General features: G+C 64.7%; 1 protein-coding gene across 1 annotated transcript; it reads left to right on the top strand.

The window, feature by feature from the left end:
• Window positions 1–1,192: 1,192 nt before the first annotated feature.
• Window positions 1,193–20,560, top strand: MYO1A (myosin IA). Its single transcript, XM_062015458.1, has 29 exons — window positions 1,193–1,443; window positions 2,500–2,643; window positions 8,023–8,138; window positions 8,278–8,372; window positions 9,048–9,152; window positions 9,256–9,302; window positions 9,430–9,493; window positions 11,790–11,888; window positions 11,987–12,090; window positions 12,205–12,352; window positions 12,439–12,557; window positions 12,642–12,728; window positions 12,820–12,885; window positions 13,012–13,116; window positions 13,364–13,426; window positions 13,554–13,754; window positions 13,864–14,090; window positions 14,191–14,391; window positions 14,492–14,585; window positions 16,283–16,432; window positions 16,530–16,598; window positions 16,773–16,859; window positions 17,495–17,569; window positions 18,243–18,377; window positions 18,458–18,564; window positions 18,642–18,774; window positions 18,853–19,005; window positions 20,006–20,133; window positions 20,327–20,560. The coding sequence occupies exons 2-29, from the start codon at window positions 2,521–2,523 to the stop codon at window positions 20,448–20,450; spliced, it is 3,225 nt and encodes a 1,074-aa protein (XP_061871442.1). The 5' UTR covers window positions 1,193–1,443; window positions 2,500–2,520; the 3' UTR covers window positions 20,451–20,560.
• The last annotated feature ends 1,095 nt before the right edge of the window (window positions 20,561–21,655 follow it).

The following is a 21,655-nucleotide window of genomic DNA, read 5'->3' as shown; positions in this document are numbered from 1 at the left end:
TGTCTGTGGGGTGTCTGTGGGGTGCAGGTGCCTGTAGGGCCCTGTATCAGGTGTCTGTGGGGTGGCTGTAGAATCACAGAGGCAAAACTCCACCCAAATCCCCCTTTTCCCCTCAAAACCTCATCAAACCCCACTTTTCCCCTCAGAATCAGAAGCATTTGGGTTGTCAAAGCCCTTTGAAGCTGCTGCAGCCCCAGCTCTGCCCTCAGCCAGCCCAGCACTGACCCCTCAGCACCTCACCCCATGGCTTTGGGGTCCCTCCAGGGCTGGGCACTGCCCCAGCTCCCTGGGCAGCCTGGCACAGGGCTGACACCCCCTCTCAGGGACACAGTTGTGCCTCAGCTCCAGGCTCATGGGGCACCTCAGGTATTGGGGGGCAGCACCCCGCTTGCTCCTGTTTGCCAGCCATTCCCAGGCCTGGCTGAGCTGTTGGATGGAGTCTGTGGCACAGACCTGGGGCACATTTGGTGGGCTCTGGGGAGAGGTTGTGCCCCTGGTTGGGTGCAGGAGAGTGCCCAGCTCCTGCTCAGGGCTGGCAGCCTCGTTGGGAGCGATGAGCAGAGACCTTCTCTGGGTGGGCACCGACTGGAGCCCTTCAGCTGGCAGGAGAGGAGTGTTTGGTCATGAAGGCACCTACCTTGAGATGTAGAAAGCCAAGGAGGACAATTCCTATCACTGCAGTCATGTGAGTGACCCAACCCACAGTCCCACAGGACACTCAGCTGGCTTTTGCTGTGTGTTTGTTTCCCTTCCAGGTTTCACTCCCCTGCTGTTGCTGCCTTTTCCTGCCTGTTCAGCTGTTGAGCAGCTTCTGCCTTCTTCCATCCCTTCTGTTTGTTAAAGATGCTTCAAGACTGATTCAATAAAGATGTATCTGGTGGGTGATGAGCTTTGTGTGTCCTGCAGCAACCCCAGGGCTCATCCTTGGCTCTGGCTTCTCTGCCCATGGGACCTCACTCTGCCAAGGAGCTTGGGGGACAAACAACAGGCTCCTGGGTGCTGGGTTCCCAGTGGCAGCCCCAGAACAAAGGCAGACTGGCCACTAGAGCCCTGGCAGTGCTGTGGCTTTCTCCCCAGGGGCACCACGGGCTCTGCCAGCCCTGTACCTTGCCCTGCTTTCCCGCAGCCCTGGGAGGAAGCTCCCTTTGTTTGCTCGCCTCCAAGTGACTTTCTTTGCTTGTTCCTGCTTGGATCTGCCAGGGCAGGGAGGGGAGCACAGCAGCAGCAGCCTCTCAGGGCTGGAGCCACTTCCCTGCTGCGCTCTGTGCCTCAGTTTCCCCCCCTGTGAGCAGGCGCAGTGCCCTGAGGGAGGGCCCTGGGACCCCTCCGCCCCTCTGTGGGCTGGATTGAGCCAGCACCGGGTGCTGGGCTGGGCTCAGCCCCACGGCTCCCAGGCAGCCCCAGCTGAAGCCACACCAGGAGCTGCTGAGCTGCCTCTGGGAGGTGAGTTGCAGGACCCTTCAGCCCCAAGCCTGAAGCACCCCCCAGCACCCCAGGGCTGGCTGGAAGGACCCTGTCCTCACAGCCCCCACCCTGGGACACCCCAGGCTGTGGGGTATGGGAAGCTCTGAGACCTCCCACCCAAGGGAAGGGGTGACTGGGGCGAGCCCAGGGTCCCCCTGGAGCTGGAAGGGGAGGGGGCTCTGTTGTGTTCTCCCCCTGGGGTCTCACATTGAGCAGCTCAGGGGTCTTGGGGCCGGTGTCCTGCATGGGGAAGGCTGCAGCAAGCCTTGAGGGGCTCCACTGTCTTCTCTGGAGGCTGATGGCTCCAGGTAGAGCCACCTCCATCACCCCACTGGCCCAACCTTGCCCATGTCCTTGCTGCTGAACTTTCCCCAGGCACCACGGGGTTTACAGCGGGGTTGGGTTTACAGCCCCACGCCCAGGCTGTAAACTGAGGGTGAAGATCACCCTGGGGAGCACAGCTCTGGCTGAAGGCAGGTGAGGGTGAGTGGTGGGGTTGGGTGAAAGCAGCACAGTGCCTCTTGGGGGCTCTGGGCTCCCCCTGCCCTGTCCCCTCCCTGCCAGGAAGGAGGGAGGAAGCGGAGGCTGAGTTTGTCCCTGCCCCAAGAATAGGATCCAGGTGTCCACATTTCCTGGCTGGGTCCCCACTTGCTCAGCACAGCATCCTGCCCCGTTCCTGCCCCCACATCCTCAGCACAGGGGGTGCCAGGGTGCCCTGGGAAGGAGCCCTTGGTGCCAGCCCTTGGTGCCTTGGCGCTCATCCTCCCCCCCCAGGGATCTGGGCACAGCAGGGGCAGGGAGCAGCCAAGATCCTGCTGGCCAAGGGCCGCATCCTGCCCTGCCCTGTGCTGAGCTCAGCTGCTGCTTCAGGCTTTGCAGCTCAGATCTGTGCTTCCCTGAGTGCTGAGGCTTCCCCCTTGGACCTCTAAGGGTGAGGGGGAGAAGCAACCAGGGGCACAGGAGCTGCTGGGAGGGGGTTGATTTGGGAAGGGGCTGCAGGCCTGTGGCTGCAGCCCCTCACCTGCTGTGCCCCAGCTGCCCCAGAGCCTCCTGGCCATGGAAGTCAGCACCTCGCTGCTGGACACGGCGGCAGTGGGAGACCTGGTGCTGCTGGAGCCGCTCACCGAGGAGTCGCTGCTGCGGACGCTGCAGGAGCGCTTCAGGCGCAAGGACATCTACGTGGGCACCGGGCACGGGGCACTGGGAGCTCAGCTGGGGCTTACTGGGGCATGGGCTGGCATGGGAGTGGGGGCACTGGGATCTCAGCTGGGGCTTACTGGGGCATGGGCTGGCATGGGACTGGGGGCACTGGGAGCTGAGCTGGGGCTTACTGGGGCATGGGCTGGCATGGGAATGGGACAGGGGCTGGGGGCACTGGGATCTCAGCTGGGTCTTACTGGGGCATGGGCTGGCATGGGGCTGGGGGCACTGGGAGCTGAGCTGGGGCTTACTGGGGCATTGGCTGGCATGGGACTGGGGGCACTGGGAGCTCAGCTGGGGCTTACTGGGGCATGGGCTGGCATGGGACTGGGGGCACTGGGAGCTGAGCTGGGTCTTACTGGGGCATGGGCTGGCATGGGAGTGGGACAGGGGCTGGGGGCACTGGGATCTCAGCTGGGTCTTACTGGGGCATGGGCTGGCATGGGGCTGGGGGCACTGGGAGCTGAGCTGGGGCTTACTGGGGCATGGGCTGGCATGGGACTGGGACAGGGGCTGGGGGCACTGGGAGCTCAGCTGGGGCTTACTGGGGGATGGGCTGGCATGGGGGTGGGACACGGGGCTGAGGGCACTGGGATCTCAGCTGGGTCTTACTGGGCCAGGGGATTGTCATGGGAGTGGGATAGGGGATGGGGGCACTGGGATCTGAGCTGGGCCTTACTGGGGCATGGGCTGGCATGGGAACAGGATTGGGGGCTGGGGAGCATCTCCATCTGAGCTGGGTATTACTGGGGCATGGGCTGGCATGGGAGTGGGACAGGGGCTGGGGAGCATCTCCATTTGAGCTGCGTCTTACTGGGTCATGGGCTGGCATGGGGGTGGGACACGGGGCTGGGGGCACTGGGATCTCAGCTGGGTCTTACTGGGGCATGGGCTGGCATGGGACTGGGGGCACTGGGATCTGAGCTGGGTCTTACTGGGGCATGGACTGGCATGGGAACAGGATTGGGGGCTGGGAGCACCAGGATCTGAGCTGGGCCTTACTGGGGCATGGGCTGGTGTGGGAACAGGATTGGTGGCTGGGGAGCATCAGGATCTGAGCTGGGTCTTACTGGGGCATGGGCTGGCATGGGAGTGGGATAGGAGCTGGGCAGCACTGGGATCTGAGCTGGGCCTTACTGGGGCATGGGCTGGCATGGGAGTGGGACAGGGGATGGGGAGCATCAGGATCTGAGCTGGGTCTTACTGGGGCATGGGCTGGCATGGGAGTGGGATAGGAGCTGGGCAGCACTGGGATCTGAGCTGGGTTTACTGGGGCATGAGCTGGCATGGGAGTGGGACAGGGGATGGGGAGCATCTCCGTCTGAGCTGGGTCTTACTGGGGCATGGACTGGTATGGGAGTGGGATAGGGGATGGGGGCACTGGGATCTGAGCTGAGTCTTACTGGGCCAGGGGATTGGCATGGGAATGGGATAGGGAGCTGGGGGCGGGACACGGGGCTGGGGGCACTGGGATCTCAGCTGGGTCTTACTGGGGCATGGGCTGGCATGGGACTAGGGGCACTGGGATCTCAGCTGGGTCTTACTGGGGCATGGGCTGGCATGGGACTGGGGGCACTGGGATCTGAGCTGGGTCTTACTGGGGCATGGGCTGGCATGGGACTGGGGGCACTGGGATCTGAGCTGGGTCTTACTGGGGCATGGGCTGGCATGGGACTGGGGGCACTGGGATCTGAGCTGGGTCTTACTGGGGCATGGGCTGGCATGGGACTGGGGGCACTGGGATCTGAGCTGGGTCTTACTGGGGCATGGGCTGGCATGGGACTGGGGGCACTGGGATCTGAGCTGGGTCTTACTGGGGCATGGGCTGGCATGGGACTGGGGGCACTGGGATCTGAGCTGGGTCTTACTGGGGCATGGGCTGGCATGGGACTGGGGGCACTGGGATCTGAGCTGGGTCTTACTGGGGCATGGGCTGGCATGGGACTGGGGGCACTGGGATCTGAGCTGGGTCTTACTGGGGCATGGGCTGGCATGGGACTGGGGGCACTGGGATCTGAGCTGGGTCTTACTGGGGCATGGGCTGGCATGGGACTGGGGGCACTGGGATCTCAGCTGGGTCTTACTGGGGCATGGGCTGGCATGGGACTGGGGGCACTGGGATCTCAGCTGGGTCTTACTGGGGCATGGGCTGGCATGGGACTGGGGGCACTGGGATCTGAGCTGGGTCTTACTGGGGCATGGGCTGGCATGGGACTGGGGGCACTGGGATCTCAGCTGGGTCTTACTGGGGCATGGGCTGGCATGGGACTGGGGGCACTGGGATCTCAGCTGGGTCTTACTGGGGCATGGGCTGGCATGGGACTGGGGGCACTGGGATCTGAGCTGGGTCTTACTGGGGCATGGGCTGGCATGGGACTGGGGGCACTGGGATCTCAGCTGGGTCTTACTGGGGCATGGACTGGCATGGGACTGGGGGCACTGGGATCTCAGCTGGGTCTTACTGGGGCATGGACTGGCATGGGACTGGGGGCACTGGGATCTGAGCTGGGTCTTACTGGGGCATGGGCTGGCATGGGGGTGGGACATGGGGCTGGGGGCACTGGGATCTGAGCTGGGTCTTACTGGGGCATTGACTGGCATGGGAGTGGGATAGGGGACTGGGCAGCACTGGTATCTGAGCTGGGTCTTACTGGGGGATGGGCTGGCATGGGGGTGGGACAGGGGATGGGGGCACTGGGATCTGAGCTGGGTATTATTGGGGCATGGGCTGGCATGGGAGTGGGATAGGGGACTGGGCAGCACTGGTATCTGAGCTGGGTCTTACTGGGGGATGGGCTGGCATGGGAACAGGATTAGGGACTGGGGAGCATCAGGATCTGAGCTGGGTCTTACTGGGGCATGGGCTGGCATGGGGGAGGGACACGGGGCTGGGGGCACTGGGATCTGAGCTGGGTCTTACTGGGGCATGGACTGGCATGGGAATGGGATAGGGGGCTGGGAGCACCAGGATCTGAGCTGGGTCTTACTGGGACATGGACTGGCATGGGAACAGGATTGGGGGCTGGGAGCACCAGGATCTGAGCTGGGCCTTACTGGGGCATGGGCTGGCATGGGAACAGGATTGGGGGCTGGGGAGCATCTCCATCTGAGCTGGGTCTTACTGGGGCATAGGCTGGCATGGGAACAGGATTGGTGGCTGGGGAGCATCAGGATCTGAGCTGGGTCTTACTGGGTCATGGGCTGGCATGGGGGTGGGACAGGGGATGGGGGCACTGGGATCTGAGCTGGGTCTTACTGGGGCATGGGCTGGCATGGGAGTGGGATAGGGGATGGGGGCACTGGGATCTGAGCTGGGTCTTACTGGGGCATGGGCTGGCATGGGCTGGGGGCACTGGGAGCTGAGCTGGGTCTTACTGGGGCATGGGCTGGCATGGGCTGGGGGCACTGGGAGCTGAGCTGGGTCTTACTGGGGCATGGGCTGGCATGGGGGTGGGACATGGGGCTGGGGGCACTGGGATCTGAGCTGGATCTTACTGGGGCATGGGCTGGCATGGGCTGGGGGCACTGGGATCTGAGCTGGGTCTTACTGGGGCATGGGCTGGCATGGGAGTGGGATAGGGGATGGGGGCACTGGGATCTGAGCTGGGTCTTACTGGGGCATGGGCTGGCATGGGAGTGGGATAGGGGATGGGGGCACTGGGATCTGAGCTGGGTCTTACTGGGGCATGGGCTGGCATGGGCTGGGGGCACTGGGAGCTGAGCTGGGTCTTACTGGGGCATGGGCTGGCATGGGCTGGGGGCACTGGGAGCTGAGCTGGGTCTTACTGGGGCATGGGCTGGCATGGGGGTGGGACATGGGGCTGGGGGCACTGGGATCTGAGCTGGATCTTACTGGGGCATGGGCTGGCATGGGCTGGGGGCACTGGGAGCTGAGCTGGGTCTTACTGGGGCATGGGCTGGCATGGGACTGGGGGCACTGGGATCTCAGCTGGGTCTTACTGGGGCATGGGCTGGCATGGGACTGGGGGCACTGGGATCTCAGCTGGGTCTTACTGGGGCATGGGCTGGCATGGGACTGGGGGCACTGGGATCTCAGCTGGGTCTTACTGGGGCATGGGCTGGCATGGGACTGGGGGCACTGGGATCTGAGCTGGGTCTTACTGGGGCATGGGCTGGCATGGGCTGGGGGCACTGGGATCTCAGCTGGGTCTTACTGGGGCATGGGCTGGCATGGGACTGGGGGCACTGGGATCTCAGCTGGGTCTTACTGGGGCATGGGCTGGCATGGGACTGGGGGCACTGGGATCTCAGCTGGGTCTTACTGGGGCATTGGCTGGCATGGGACTGGGGGCACTGGGATCTCAGCTGGGTCTTACTGGGGCATGGGCTGGCATGGGACTGGGGCTGGGGGCACTGGGATCTCAGCTGGGTCTTACTGGGGCATGGGCTGGCATGGGACTGGGATAGGGAGCTGGGCAGCACTGGGATCTGAGCTGGGTCTTACTGGGGCATGGACTGGCATGGGAGTGGGACAGGGGCTGGGGGCACTGGGATCTCAGCTGGGTCTTACTGGGGCATGGGCTGGCATGGGAGTGGGATAGGGGATGGGGGCACTGGGATCTGAGCTGGGCCTTACTGGGGCATGGGCTGGCATGGGAGTGGGATAGGGGCTGGGGGCACTGGGATCTGAGCTGGGTATTACTGGGGCATGGGCTGGCATGGGAACAGGATTGGGGGCTGGGGAACACCAGGATCTGAGCTGGGCCTTACTGGGGCATGGGCTGGCATGGGAGTGGGACATGGGGCTGGGGGCACTGGGATCTGAGCTGGATCTTACTGGGGCATGGGCTGGCATGGGAGTGGGATAGGGGCTGGGGGCACTGGGATCTGAGCTGGATCTTACTGGGGCATGGGCTGGCATGGGCTGGGGGCACTGGGAGCTGAGCTGGGTCTTACTGGGGCATGGGCTGGCATGGGAACAGGATTGGGGGCTGGGGAGCATCAGGATCTGAGCTGGGTCTTACTGGGGCATGGGCTGGCATGGGAGTGGGACATGGGGCTGGGGGCACTGGGATCTGAGCTGGATCTTACTGGGGCATGGGCTGGCATGGGAGTGGGATAGGGGCTGGGGGCACTGGGATCTGAGCTGGATCTTACTGGGGCATGGGCTGGCATGGGCTGGGGGCACTGGGAGCTGAGCTGGGTCTTACTGGGGCATGGGCTGGCATGGGAACAGGATTGGGGGCTGGGGAGCATCAGGATCTGAGCTGGGTCTTACTGGGGCATGTGCTGGCATGGGAGTGGGATAGGGGGCAGTGGTGGGGGGCACCAGGACCAGGGCTCCTGGCCCTGCACCCACACTGTCCTGCTGCCCCACACTGCCCTGCTTCCCCACAGACATACATCGGGGAGGTGCTGATCTCGGTGAACCCCTACAGCCCCCTGCCCATCTACACCCCCGAGAAGGTGCAGGAGTACCACAACTGCAACTTCTTCGCCGTGAAGCCGCACATGTGAGCACGGGGAGCCGGCGCTTCCCTGCACCCTCCACAAGGCTTCAGCCCTGGGCGAGCCCGAGGGTCTGTGGGGAGGGGCCGTTAACGGGGGGCTCCGAATCCTGCCGGCCTCCTCCTAACCCCTCCTCGCCCCCAGCTACGCCATCGCCGACGATGCCTACCGCTCGCTGCGGGACCGGGACAGGGACCAGTGCATCCTCATCACCGGCGAGAGCGGCGCCGGCAAGACAGGTAGAGCCGGGGCTGCGGGGGGCTGCGGGAGCTGCGGGGGCTGCGGGGGCTGCGGGGGCTGCGGGGGCTGCGGGGGGCTGTGGGAGCTGCGGGGGCTGCGGGGGCTGCGGGGGCTGCGGGGGGATGCGGGGGGATGCGGGGGCTGCGGGGGATGCGGGGGGCTGCGGGGGGATGCGGGGGGCTGCGGGGGGCTTTGGGGGCTGTGGGAGCTGCGGGGGGCTGCGGGGGGCTTTGGGGGCTGCGGGGGATGCGGGGGCATGCGGGGGGCTGCGGGGGGCTGCGGGGGATGCGGGGGGCTGCGGGGGGCTTTGGGGGCTGTGGGAGCTGCGGGGGCTGCGGGGGCTGCGGGGGGATGCGGGGGGATGCGGGGGGCTGCGGGGGCTGCAGGGGATGCGGGAGGCTGCGGGGGGCTGCGGGAGCTGCGGGGGGCTGCGGGGGGCTGCGGGGGGCTGCGGGGGGCTGCGGGGGATGCGGGGGGCTGCGGGGGGCTTTGGGGGCTGTGGGGGGCTGCGAGGGGCTGCGGGGGGCTGCGGGGGCTGCGAGGGGCTGCGGGGGCTGCGGGGGGATGCGGGGGGATGCGGGGGGATGCGGGAGGCTGCGGGGGGATGCGGGGGCCTGCGGGGGGCTCACGGCTGGGCAGACGTGACCCCAGCACCCACCGCCCCTCGCTCGCAGAGGCCAGCAAGCTGGTGATGTCCTACGTGGCGGCGGTGTGCAGCAAAGGGGAGGAGGTGGACAAGGTGAAGGAGCAGCTCCTGCAATCCAACCCAGTGCTGGAGGGTAAGAACCCGCACCCCGCACCCCGCGCCCTCCCCCGGGGGCTCAGCGCAGCCCCCCGCCCCACACTGTAACCCCCTTTTCCTTCCCCCATCCCACACCGAAGCCTTTGGAAACGCCAAGACCGTCCGCAACGACAATTCCTCGCGATTCGTGAGTGTCCCGGGAGCCGCGGGGAGCGGGGCGGGAGCGGCCGGGGCTGCGCGGAGCCCCCCGGGGCCGGACGCGTGCGGGGCTCGGGGGAGCTGCGCCCCGCACCCTGAGCCCAGCCCCGCCCCAGGGCAAGTACATGGACGTGGAGTTTGACTTCAAAGGGGAGCCCCTGGGAGGGGTCATTAGCAACTGTGAGTATGATGAGTCCCTGGGGAGGGGGGCTGGGCTCTGCCGCCCCCCTGATAGTGACCCTGCCCCCCCACATTGACCCTGCCCCCCACACTGACCCTGCCCCCTGATAGTGACCCTGCCCCCCCACACTGACCCTGCCCCCCGACACTGCCCCCCGACACTGCCCTTGCCCCCCACACTGCCCCTGTCCCCCACACTGACCCTGCCCCCCGACACTGACCCTGCCCCCCCACACTGACCCTGCCCCCCGACACTGCCCCCTGACACTGACCCTGCCCCCCACACTGCCCCTGCCCCCCGACACTGCCCCTGCCCCCCACACTGCCCCTGCCCCCCGACACTGCCCCCCCACACTGCCCCTGCCCCCCACACTGCCCCTGTCCCCCCACACTGACCCTGCCCCCCCACACTGCCCCTGCCCCCCACATTGACCCTGCCCCCCACACTGCCCCCCACACTGCCCCTGCCCCCCACACTGATCCTGCCCCCCACACTGATCCTGCCCCCCCACACTGCCCCTGTCCCCCACACTGACCCTGCCCCCCCACACTGCCCCTGCCCCCCACATTGACCCTGCCCCCCACACTGCCCCCCACACTGCCCCTGCCCCCCACACTGCCCCTGCCCCCCACACTGATCCTGCCCCCCACACTGATCCTGCCCCCTGACACTGACCCTGCCCCCACACTGACCCTGCCCCCAAACACTGATCCTGCCCCCCACACTACCCCTGTCCCCCCACACTGATCCTGCCCTCTCACACTGACCCTGCCCCCCACACTGCCCCTGCCCCCAAACACTGATCCTGCCCCCCACACTGCCCCTGTCCCCCCACACTGATCCTGCCCCCCACACTGATCCTGCCCTCTCACACTGACCCTGCCCCCCACACTGCCCCTGCCCCCAAACACTGACCCTGCCCCCCACACTGCCCCTGTCCCCCCACACTGACCCTGCCCCCCACACTGATCCTGCCCTCTCACACTGACCCTGCCCCCCACACTGACCCTGCCCCCCACACTGCCCCTGTCCCCCCACACTGACCCTGCCCCCCGACACTGCCCCTGCCCCCCCACACTGCCCCTGCCCCCCACACTGCCCCTGCCCTCTCACACTGACCCTGCCCTCTCACACTGCCCCTGCCCCCCACACTGCCCCTGCCCTCTCACACTGCCCCTGCCCCCCACACTGACCCTGCCCCCCACACTGCCCCTGCCCCCGACCCTGCCCCTGCCCCCCCACACTGACCCTGCTCCCGACCCTGCCCCTGCCCCCCCACACTGACCCTGCCCCCCACACTGCCCCTGCCCCCCACACTGCCCCTGCCCCCCGACACTGCCCCCCGACACTGACCCTGCCCCCCACACTGCCCCTGCCCCCCACACTGACCCTGCCCCCCACACTGACCCTGCCCCCGACACTGACCCTGCCCCCCACACTGACCCTGCCCCCCACACTGCCCCTGCCCCCCACACTGACCCTGCCCCCCCACACTGACCCTGCCCCCCACACTGCCCCTGCCCCCCGACACTGCCCCCCGACACTGACCCTGCCCCCCACACTGCCCCTGCCCCCCACACTGCCCCTGCCCCCCACACTGACCCTGCCCCCGACACTGACCCTGCCCCCCACACTGCCCCTGTCCCCCACACTGATCCTGCCCCCCACACTGCCCCTGTCCCCCACACTGACCCTGCCCCCCGACACTGCCCCCCGACACTGACCCTGCCCCCCCACACTGACCCTGCCCCCCACACTGCCCCTGCCCCCCACACTGATCCTGCCCCCTGACACTGACCCTGCCCCCCCATACTGCCCCTGCCCCCCGACACTGCCCCCCGACACTGACCCTGCCCCCCCACACTGACCCTGCCCCCCCACATTGACCCTGCCCCCCACACTGCCCCTGCCCCCCACACTGACCCTGCCCCCCCACATTGACCCTGCCCCCCACACTGACCCTGCCCCCCACACTGACCCTGCCCCCCGACACTGCCCCCCGACACTGATCCTGCCCCCCACACTGCCCCTGCCCCCCCACACTGACCCTGCCCCCCACACTGATCCTGCCCCCTGACACTGCCCCTGCCCCCCACACTGCCCCTGCCCCCGACCCTGCCCCTGCCCCCCACACTGCCCCTGCCCCCCACACTGCCCCTGCCCCCCACACTGCCCCTGCCCTCTCACACTGCCCCTGCCCCCCACACTGCCCCTGCCCTCTCACACTGCCCCTGCCCCCCACACTGCCCCTGCCCCCCACACTGCCCCTGCCCCCCACACTGCCCCTGCCCCCAGACCTGCTGGAGAAGTCCCGCATCGTCCGGCACGTGAAGGGCGAGAGGAACTTCCACATCTTTTACCAGCTCCTGGCCGGGGGCTCGGCGCAACTGCTCCGTACGTTGCAGCCCCTCAGAGCCGGGGCTCAGGGTGGGCTGGGGCACTTGGAGAAGGGGGTTGCAGATGGACTGAGCTGCTGCTTCCCACCCCCTCAGAGCAGCTGAAGCTCCGCCAGGATTGCCAGCACTACGGCTACCTGAACCGGGAGAGCTCCAGCCTCCCCGGCGTGGATGATGCTGCCAACTTCCACACCATGCAGGTACAGCCAGCTGGGGCCTGGGGGGGGGGGAGGGCAGGAATCCATGAAAGCCCACCCCCCAAAATAATACTGAGGCTGGCCCCATCCCCCTGAGCTGCTCGTGCCCATCCCCAGGATGCCATGAAGGTCATTGGCTTCTCAGCTGAGGAGATGAAGGAGCTCCTGGAGGTGACGGCCGTGGTGCTCAAGCTGGGCAACGTGGAGCTGAGCAGCAGCTACCAGGCCAGTGGGATGGAGTCCTGCAGCATCGCTGAGCCACAGGGTAGGGAAGGGGATGAGCTTGGTGTGGGGGTTCCCTGCTTGGTTCCCCCCCTCACTCAGCCCTGGCACTGCTGCCTCCCCACACAGAGCTGCGGGAGATCTGTGAGCTCATCGGGCTGGACCCCAGCGTGCTGGAGCAGGCGCTGTGCTCCCGCACAGTGAAGGCACGGGATGAGATGGTGCTCACCAGCCTCAGCGTTCCCCAGGTGAGCAGAGCTGTCCCCTGCCATGGGGGTGATGCTCAGCAGCCTCCCAGGAGCTTGCCTGAGCCCCCTCTTCCCTCTCCATAGGGCTACTACGGCCGGGATGCGCTGGCCAAGAACATCTACAGCCGCCTCTTCGACTGGCTGGTGAATCGCATCAACATCAGCATCCAGGTGAGTGTGGTTGGGTCCTTCCCAGCTGGGACCCTGGACTCCCACCCCACACGGGGCCAGGACACAGCTCAGCACCCTGCTGACTCCTCAGGTGAAGCCAGGCAAGCAGAGGAAGGTGATGGGAGTCCTGGACATCTATGGCTTTGAGATCTTCCAGGTGAGTGGTGCAGGGGGAATGCTCCCAGGAGTGGTGCTGGGGAGGGGTATGGGGGGCAGCAGGTGAGATGTGGGGCAGGGCTGGGGGCTTGGGCACAACCTGCCACGTAGGAGCCTTCTCTCACAGGACAATAGCTTTGAGCAATTCATCATCAACTACTGCAATGAGAAGCTGCAGCAGATCTTCATCCTCATGACCCTGAAGGAGGAGCAGGAGGAATATGTCCGAGAGGTACCCCCTGGGCTGGGCTGGGCTGGGCTGGATGTGACCCTTCTGTGGGGAAGTGCTGGAGACAACTCTGCAGCACATCCCTCCCTCACCCCACTCCCTGCTGGGAGCAGATTCAATAGCAGGAAGGCAGGGAAGGATTCAGGATCCCTGTCCCTGTGGCCGGACATCCAGTTCCTGCCCCACATCAGCTCGGGGGGGGGATCCCTGGCTGGGGGGATCATTGTGTCTGACCCTCATCTGCTCCCAGGGCATCAAGTGGACCCCAGTGGAGTTCTTTGACAACGGCATCATCTGCAACTTGATTGAAAACGTGAGTTACCCCCTTGTGCTGAGCTTGGAGTCCCAGCACCTCCCATCACAGCTGGCGTGAGCTTGGGCTGAGCAGAGCCCTGGTTGAACGGAGCTGCTTTGTGGTGACGCTGCCCATCACGGCACAGAGCCAACGTGGCATCCTGGCCATGCTGGATGAGGAGTGCCTGAGACCTGGCGTGGTCAACGATGACACCTTCCTCACCAAGCTCAACCAACTCTTTGCCACCCATAAGCACTATGAGAGCAAAGAGACCCAGAACGCCCGGCGGGTCACGGATGCCAGTCTGCCAGCGCAATGCTTCCGCATCCACCACTACGCCGGCAAGGTCTGCCAACACCCACCAGCCCCAGCCAGGGCAGCCAGGACCCCTGGGAATGGGCACAGAGCCCCTGAACCTCCTCCCATCCCGTGCTGACTCCTCTCCTGTGCCTCAGGTGACCTACAACGTGAGGGGCTTCATTGAGAAGAACAACGACCTGCTGTTCCGTGACCTGTCACAAGCCATGTGGGCTGCTCGCCACGCGCTGCTGCGCTCCCTCTTCCCCGAAGGAGACCCCCACAAAGCGTCCCTCAAGCTGCCCCCCAGCGCAGGCTTCCAGTTCAAAGCCTCAGTGGCAACCCTGATGAAGAACCTCTACTCCAAAAACCCCAACTACATCAGGTACCGCCCCCCGAGGGGCAGCCGCAGCCCCCTGCCCTGGCACCGCCAGGACCCTCCTCCCTCCCCTCAGCCCACCGCAGCCCGTCGCTGCCCTCTGCAGGTGCATCAAACCCAACGAGACCAAAACCGCGATGCTGTTCACTCCGGAGCTGGTGCTGGCGCAGAGCCGGTACCTGGGGCTGATGGAGAACGTGCGGGTGCGACGGGCGGGTTACGCCTTCCGACAGCCCTACGGCTCCTTCCTGGAGCGGTACAAGATGCTCAGCCCCCGGACCTGGCCCCGCTGGGCCGGCGCTGACAGGTAGGGGCTGGGCAAAGGCTGTAGGTGCATGTGGTGCCCCCTACCCCGGCCTGAGGGGGCTGCAGGGCTCTGACCAGCCCCGTCTCACGCTGCGCTGCAGGGAGGGGGCTGAGGCGCTGCTGGCGGACCTGGCGTTTTCCCCCGAGGAACTGGCTTTTGGCCACACCAAGATCTTTATCCGCTCGCCACGCACCGTGAGTCCTGGGGATGGGGGTGGAGACCCTCCCTCTATGGGGCAGTTGGGCTGCTGGGGGTAGCAGGACCCTGACCTGACATGTGCCAACCCCACACGGATCCCTGAGACCTGCTGGTGGCCCCAAGCTCGTCTCGGTGGCTCTGAATCTGCCCCAGGTGACACCTCACCCCACGGCTTTGGGGTCCCTCCAGGGCTGGGCACTCCCCCAGCTCCCTGGGCAGCCTGGCACAGGGCTCACACCCCTCTCAGGGAAACAGTTCTGCCTCAGCTCCAGCCTCAACCTCCCCTGGGGCAGCTCCAGCCCCTTTCCTCTTGTCTTATTATTCATCACTCATTTGCCATCAGAAGTCCACCAAAGCCCCACTTTTTCCCTTTAAAACCACCAAATCTCCACCTTTCCCCTCAGAACTCCACCAAACCCTCACTTTCTCCCTCAAAACCCCACCAAAACTCCATTTTCCCCTCAAAACTCCACCACCACCCCCTTTTCTCTTTCAGCTCCACCAAAAACCCCACATCTTCCCTCAGAACCCCACTGAACCCCTTTTCCCTCACAAGCCCCCCAAATCTCTGCCTTTTCCCTCCAAACTCCACTTTGTTTTCCCTCAAAACCTCATCAAACCCCACTTTTCCCCTCAGAATCAGAAGCATTTGGGTTGTCAAAGCCCTTTGAAGCTGCTGCAGTCCCAGCTCTGCCCTCAGCCAGCCCAGCACTGACCCACAGCCCTCACCCCATGGTTTTGGGGTCCCTCCATGGCTGGGGGCTCCCCCAGCTCCCTGGGCAGCCTGGCACAGGGCTGACACCCCTCTCAGGGAAACAGTTCTGCCTCAGCTCCAACCTCAACCTCCCCTGGGGCAACTCCAGCCCCTTTCCTCTTGTCTTATCATTCATCACTCATTTGCCATCAGAAGTCCACCAAAGCCCCACTTTTTCCCTTTAAAACCACCAAATCTCCACCTTTCCCCTCAGAACTCCACCAAACCCTCACTTTCTCCCTCAAAACCCCACCAAAACTCCATTTTCTCCCTCAAAACTCCACCAAAACTCCATTTTCCCCTCAAAACTCCACCCCCCCCTTTTCTCTTTCAGCTCCACCCCACATCTTCCCTCAGAACCCCACTGAACCCCTTTTCCCTCACAAGCCCCCCAAACCTCTGCCTTTTCCCTCCAAACTCCACTTTGTTCTCCCTCAAAACCTCATCAACCCCCACTTTTCCCCTCAGAATCAGAAGCATTTGGGTTGTCAAAGCCCTTTGAAGCTGCTGCAGCCCCAGCTCTGCCCTCAGCCAGCCCAGCACTGACCCCTCAGCACCTCACCCCACGGCTTTGGGGTCCCTCCATGGCTGGGGGCTCCCCCAGCTCCCTGGGCAGCCTGGCACAGGGCTGACACCCCTCTCAGGGACACAGTTCAGCCTCAGCTCCAGGCTCATGGGGCACCTATTGGGGGGCAGCAGGGGAGGGCTGCCAGCACCCTGCTCACTTCTGTTTGCCAGCCATTCCCAGGCTGTTGGATGGAGTCTGTGGCACAGACCCAAAGCATGTGCCAACCCCACACGGATCCCTGAGACCTGCTGGTGGCCCCAAGCTCATCTCAGTGGCTCTGAATCTGCCCCGGGTCACACCACAGCCCCCGCAGGTGGGTCAGGGCTGGGGGTCCTGGTACTCACTCTACACTTGTCCCTGCTTGTCCCCAGCTCTTTGACCTGGAGCAGAAGCGCCAGGAGAGGGTGGCCCAGCTCGTCACCCTCATCCAGTCGAGCTTTCGGGGCTGGCGCTGCCGGACGCGGTTCAGGCTGATGCGCAAGAGCCAGATCGTCATCTCCGCCTGGTTCCGGGGCCACGCGGTGAGGAACTGCGGGGAGGAGGCTCCTCTGCCCCTGGGTGAGGTCTCCTGGCTCTCCCAACATCCCCCCACAACTCACTTCACTCTCCCCACTCCAGCAAAAGAACAGGTACAAGCAGACAAAGAGGTCTGCGCTGATCCTTCAGGCGTACGCACGGGGCTGGAAGGTGAGGGGCTGGGCAAGGGGGATGCGGGGTCGTGTGTCTGGGAAGGGCTGGGAGGGCTCCTTGTGCCCTCTCCCCATCTTTGCCTCTCTCCTGCCTCCTCCTCTCTCTCTCATTCCCTATCTGTGTTGGTGGCTCCTCACCCTGGGCTCCCCGGGCTCTCCTCACCCCCCATAGTCTCGTCGGCTCCTCCGGGAGCTGAAGCTGCAGCGTCGGCGTCACGCGGCTGCTGCCACCATCGCTGCTCACTGGCGGGGCCTCCAGGTAACACAGCCTCTGTCCTGCTGTCCAGGATGCTGTGTCCAGGGCTGTCTGTCTGTCTGCACACCCACCCTGGCTCCTGCCCACCCTGGCTCCTGCCCACCCTGTCGGGCTGGACCAGCTGCAGTCTTCGCTGGGGATGGGATGGGATGGGATGGGATGGGATGGGATGGGATGGGGTGGGATGGGATGGGATGGGATGGGATGGGGGTGGAGATGGGGTTGGGATTGGGATGAAGATGATGATGATGAGGATGGGATGGGATTGGATGGGATTGGGATGAGGATGAGGATGATGATGAGGATGGGATGGGGTTGGGATGGGATGGGATGGGGTGGGATGGGGTGGGATGGGGTGGGGATGGGATGGGATGGGATGGGATGGGATGGGATGGGGTGGGATGGGATGGGATGGGATGGGATGGGATGGGATGGGGATGGGGTGGGATGGGATGGGATGGGATGGGATGTGGATGGGATGGGATGGGATGGGATGGGATGGGGTGAGGATGGGGTGGGATGGGATGGGATGGGATGGGATGGAGAGGGAGATGTGTGTCCTTGGGGAAGGGGGCTGGGAGCAGGAGGGGGTGCTGAGGTCCTGTGTCCCCATGGCCACTGACAGCCGTCTCGGGCAGGTCCGTAGGAAGTACAGGAGGTATTTCCGTTCCACTGCCAGCAACCGCCTGGCCAACTTCATCTACCGGCAGCTGGTGAGTGGGGCTGGGGGAGAGGGGACATGGCACCTCCCCAGCCCCCCATCACTGGGGCTGGACTGGGGATCCCCCTGACTCCCCACCTTGTTATCATAGGATCAGAGAGTTATTCTGGTTGTTAAAGCTGCTGCAGCCCCAGCCCTGCCCTCACCCTGCCCAGCCCAGCACTGACCCCTCAGCACCTCACCCCACAGCTTTGGGATCCCTCCAGGGCTGGGCACTGCCCCAGCTCCCTGGGCAGCCTGGCACAGGGCTGAAACCCCTCTCAGGGAAACAGTTCTGCCTCAGCTCCAGCCTCAACCTCCCCTGGAACAACTCCAGTCTCTTTCCCCTGGTCCTATTGGGAGCAGAGACCGACCCCAGCTCCCTGCAGCCTCCTGTCAGGGAGTGTCAGAGAGGGCTCCTGTCTCCCCTCAGCCTCTTCTCCAGCCTCAACACCCCCATTCCCTCAGCCCCTCCCCAGCCCCTTGTGCTCCAGCCCCTTCCCCAGCTCTGTGCCCGGCTCTGGCCCCGCTGCAGCCCCTCAGTGTCCCTGTGGCAGTGAGTGAGGGGCCCAGCACTGACACAGCCCTGGAGCTGCAGCCTCCCCAGGGCCCAGCACAGGGGGACAATCCCTGCCCTGCTCCTGTGGCCACACTCTCTGTGACACAAGCCACGTTGCCACCCCCAGGTACGGAAGTTCCTGCTGGGGCTGCAGACGAACCTGCCACCGCTGTCGGTGATGGACAAGACGTGGCCTCCTGCACCATACAAGTTCCTGGCTGATGCCAACCAGGAGCTGAGGAGCATCTTCTGCCGCTGGAAGGTGAGAGCAGGGAGTGAGATGGGGATGTCAGTGCCAGCCAAGGGGCTTCAGCAGCACCAACTCACCCCATCCCTTGGCAGTGCAAGAAGTACCGGGATCAGCTGGCACCGCAGCGCAGGGCTCTGCTGCAGGTCAAGCTCCACGCCAGTGAGCTCTTCAAGGACAAGAAGACACTCTACTCCAAAAGGTGCCAGCGCCAGGGGGCTGCCAGGGTGGGTGGGGGAGCGTAGCAATGCTGCTGACACCCTCCATGGCCATCCCCAGCCTGCAGCAGCCCTTCCGAGGCGAGTACCTGGGGCTGACACAGAACCCCAAGTACCAGAAGCTCTATGCCGTGGCCAAGGACAAGCTGGTGATGGCTGACAGCGTGAGGAAGGTGAACAGAGCCAGTGGCAAGGTGAGTCCCTTCCTTTACAGCCCTGCTGCCATGAGAAGGTGCAGGAGGGGGATACTGACCCCCTCTCCCTGCCCACAGACGGTGCCGCGGCTGCTGCTGCTGACCACTGAGCATCTGGTGCTGGCTGAGCCCAAGGCTGCACAGCCCAAGACTGTGCTGAGCCTGAGTGACATCCACAGCGTGTCTGTCACCCGCTTCTCTGATGGCTTCCTGGCCCTGCACCTCAAGGAGGTACCTGGGGGCTTGGAGGGGGGGAATCCTGGAGGGACTGACCCACAGAATCTCACAAGGGAGGGGTGGGAATGGCCCTGCAGAGCTGCTCCAGCCCCAGCCCCTGCTCCAGCAGCTTCCCCTGGCTCAGGGGGCACAGGAATGTGTCCAGGGGGGGTTGGGAACCTCCTGAGAAGGAGCCTCCACACCCTCCCTGGGCAGCCTGGGCCAGGGCTCCCTCAGCTCAGCACCAAAGGACTTGCTCCTCCTGGGCCAGGGGCACTTGCTGTGTCCCAGCCTGTGCCCATCACCCCTTGTCCTGCCACTGGCCACCCCAGCAAGGAAATGTCACCTCAGTCTCCTGACACCCTTTAGCAGACTCACAGCATGGTGAGGGTTGGGAGGGAGCTTTAGAGCTCATCCAGCCCAACCCCCTGCAGAAGCAGCTCCCACCTAGGTCAGGTCACACAGGAACGTGTCCAGGTGGGTCTTGAAGAGCTCCAAGGAAGGAGCCTCCACTCCCTCCCTGGGCAGCCTGGTACTTCTTAAGTATTAACAAGGTGCCCCTGAGCTCAGGCTTCTGTTCCCCAGGCTGAACAGCCCCAGGGCTGCAGCCTTTCCTCATAAGGAAGATGCTCCAGTGCCCTGATCATCTCAGTGCCCTGCACTGGCCTCTGCAGCAGTTCCCTGTCCCTCTGGAGCTGGGGAGCCCAGCACTGGCCCCAGGACTCCAGCTGAGGCCTCCCCAGCTCTGGCAGAGCAGAGGGGCAGCACAACCTCCCTGGCCCTGCTGCCCACACTCTCTCCATGCCCCCCAGGCTGCCATTGGCTCCTTGCCCACCAGCCCACGTTGCTGCCCCACGTTCCCTTTGCTGCCCCCCAGCACTGCCAGGGCCCTGTCCCACAGCTGCTCTCCAGCAGCTCACCCCCAGCCTGGGCTGGTTCTGGGCTGGTTCCTCCCCAGCTGCAGGACCCTGCCCTTGGTGCCCCTCACAAGGACCCCTCCTCATTCTCTCCCCAGAGCTCCACAGTGGGGGCCAAGGGCGACTTCTTGCTCATCAGTGAGCACCTCATCGAGCTCGTCAGCCGCCTGCACCAGACCCTCATGGACACCAGCAACCAGGCTCTGCCCCTGCACATCACCGACCAGTACGGGGGGAGTGGCAAGGGGAGGGTTAACTGGGGGTGGGGTTAATAAGGGGCAGCGTGATCCGTGTGGGGGGAGCTTGAGGGCTGGGGGCTGCAGCCCCTGAGTGCACCAGCTCATTGGGCAGAAATTGGGGAGGGGTCGCAGTGTCCCAGCCCCTCCCTCTCCCCTCCCTTGCTCCTCTCCCCTCCCCAGGTTCTCCACCCGCTTCCAGAAGGGCGATGTGGCCATCACCGTGGTGGAGTCAGCCAAGGCTGGCAGCGACCTCCCCGTCTGCAAGAAGAAGGGCAGCCACAAGATGGAGGTTCTGGTGCACTGAGGGGACCCCCCGACTCACATTGAGAGCCCCCCACTTTCCCCTCCCACCCCCTACTGGCATCCCTGTCCCCTCCTGTCGTTTGTGGCTCCTTCCACCACCCAGAAGTTGCTGCAAAGCCATTAAACAAATGGTGTGGTGGTGGGTGCTCCTCGTGATGGGTGATGTGGCAGTGGGTGCCCCCCATGATGGGCAAGGTCACAGTGAGTGCCCCCCATGATGGCATCATGGCATTGGGTGCCCCCCCTTACAGTCAATGTGGCAATGGGTGCCCCCCACAATGGCAATGTGGCAGTAGGTACCCCCCATGATGGGCAAGGTCACAGTGAGTGCCCCTCATGCTGGCATCATGGCATTGGGTGCCCCCCCTTACAGTCAATGTGGCAATGGGTGCCCCCCACAATGGCAATGTGGCAGTAGGTGCCCCCCATGATGGGCAAGGTCATAGTGAGTGCCCCTCATGCTGGCATCATGGCATTGGGTGCCCCCCCTTACAGTCAATGTGGCAATGGGTGCCCCCCACAATGGCAATGTGGCAGTAGGTGCCCCCCATGATGGGCAAGGTCATAGTGAGTGCCCCCTGTGATGAGCAGAGTCTCAGTGAGTGCCCCCCACAATGGCAACATGGCAGTGGGTGCCCCCCATGATGGGCAGGGTCTCAGTGGGTGCCCCCCATGATGGGCAGGATCTCAGTGAGTGCCCCCCATGATAGACAACACAGCAGTGGATGCCCCCCATGATGGGCAGGGTCTCAGTGGGTACCCCCCATGATGGCAACATGGCAGTGGGTACCCCCCATGATGGGCAGGGTCTCAGTGGGTGCCCCCCATGATGGGCAGGGTCCCAGTAGGTGCCCCCCATGATAGACAACACAGCAGTGGATGCCCCCCATGATGGGCAGGGTCTCAGTGGGTGTCCCCCATGATGGGCAGGGTCTCAGTGGGTACTCCCCATGATGAGCAGAGTCTCAGTGGGTGTCCCCCATGATGGGCAGGGTCTCAGTGGGTGCCCCCCATGATGGGCAGGGTCCCAGTGGATGCCCCCCACGATAGACAGCAGTGGATGCCCCCCATGATGGGCAGGGTCTCAGTGGATGCCCCCCATGATGGGCAGGGTCTCAGTGGGTACCCCCCATCATGAGCAGGGTCCCAGTGGATGCCCCCCATGATGAGCAGAGTCCCAGTGGATGCCCCCCACGACAGACAACA

Source organism: Colius striatus, chromosome 26, assembly GCF_028858725.1.
Source record: "Colius striatus isolate bColStr4 chromosome 26, bColStr4.1.hap1, whole genome shotgun sequence".
Classification (NCBI taxonomy): Eukaryota; Metazoa; Chordata; class Aves; order Coliiformes; family Coliidae; genus Colius; species Colius striatus.
Note: the sequence above shows the minus strand (reverse complement) of the source record. Positions and strands in the feature narration are given on the sequence as shown.

Bases quoted from the DNA above. Each gene is read 5' to 3' on its own strand.
- MYO1A (XM_062015458.1), top strand. From the start codon at position 2,521: ATGGAAGTCAGCACCTCGCTGCTGGACACGGCGGCAGTGGGAGACCTG. The intron at 8,139-8,277 runs GTGAGCACGGGG...CCTCGCCCCCAG, and splicing joins TTCGCCGTGAAGCCGCACAT to CTACGCCATCGCCGACGATG. The intron at 12,558-12,641 runs GTGAGCAGAGCT...CCCTCTCCATAG, and splicing joins CCAGCCTCAGCGTTCCCCAG to GGCTACTACGGCCGGGATGC.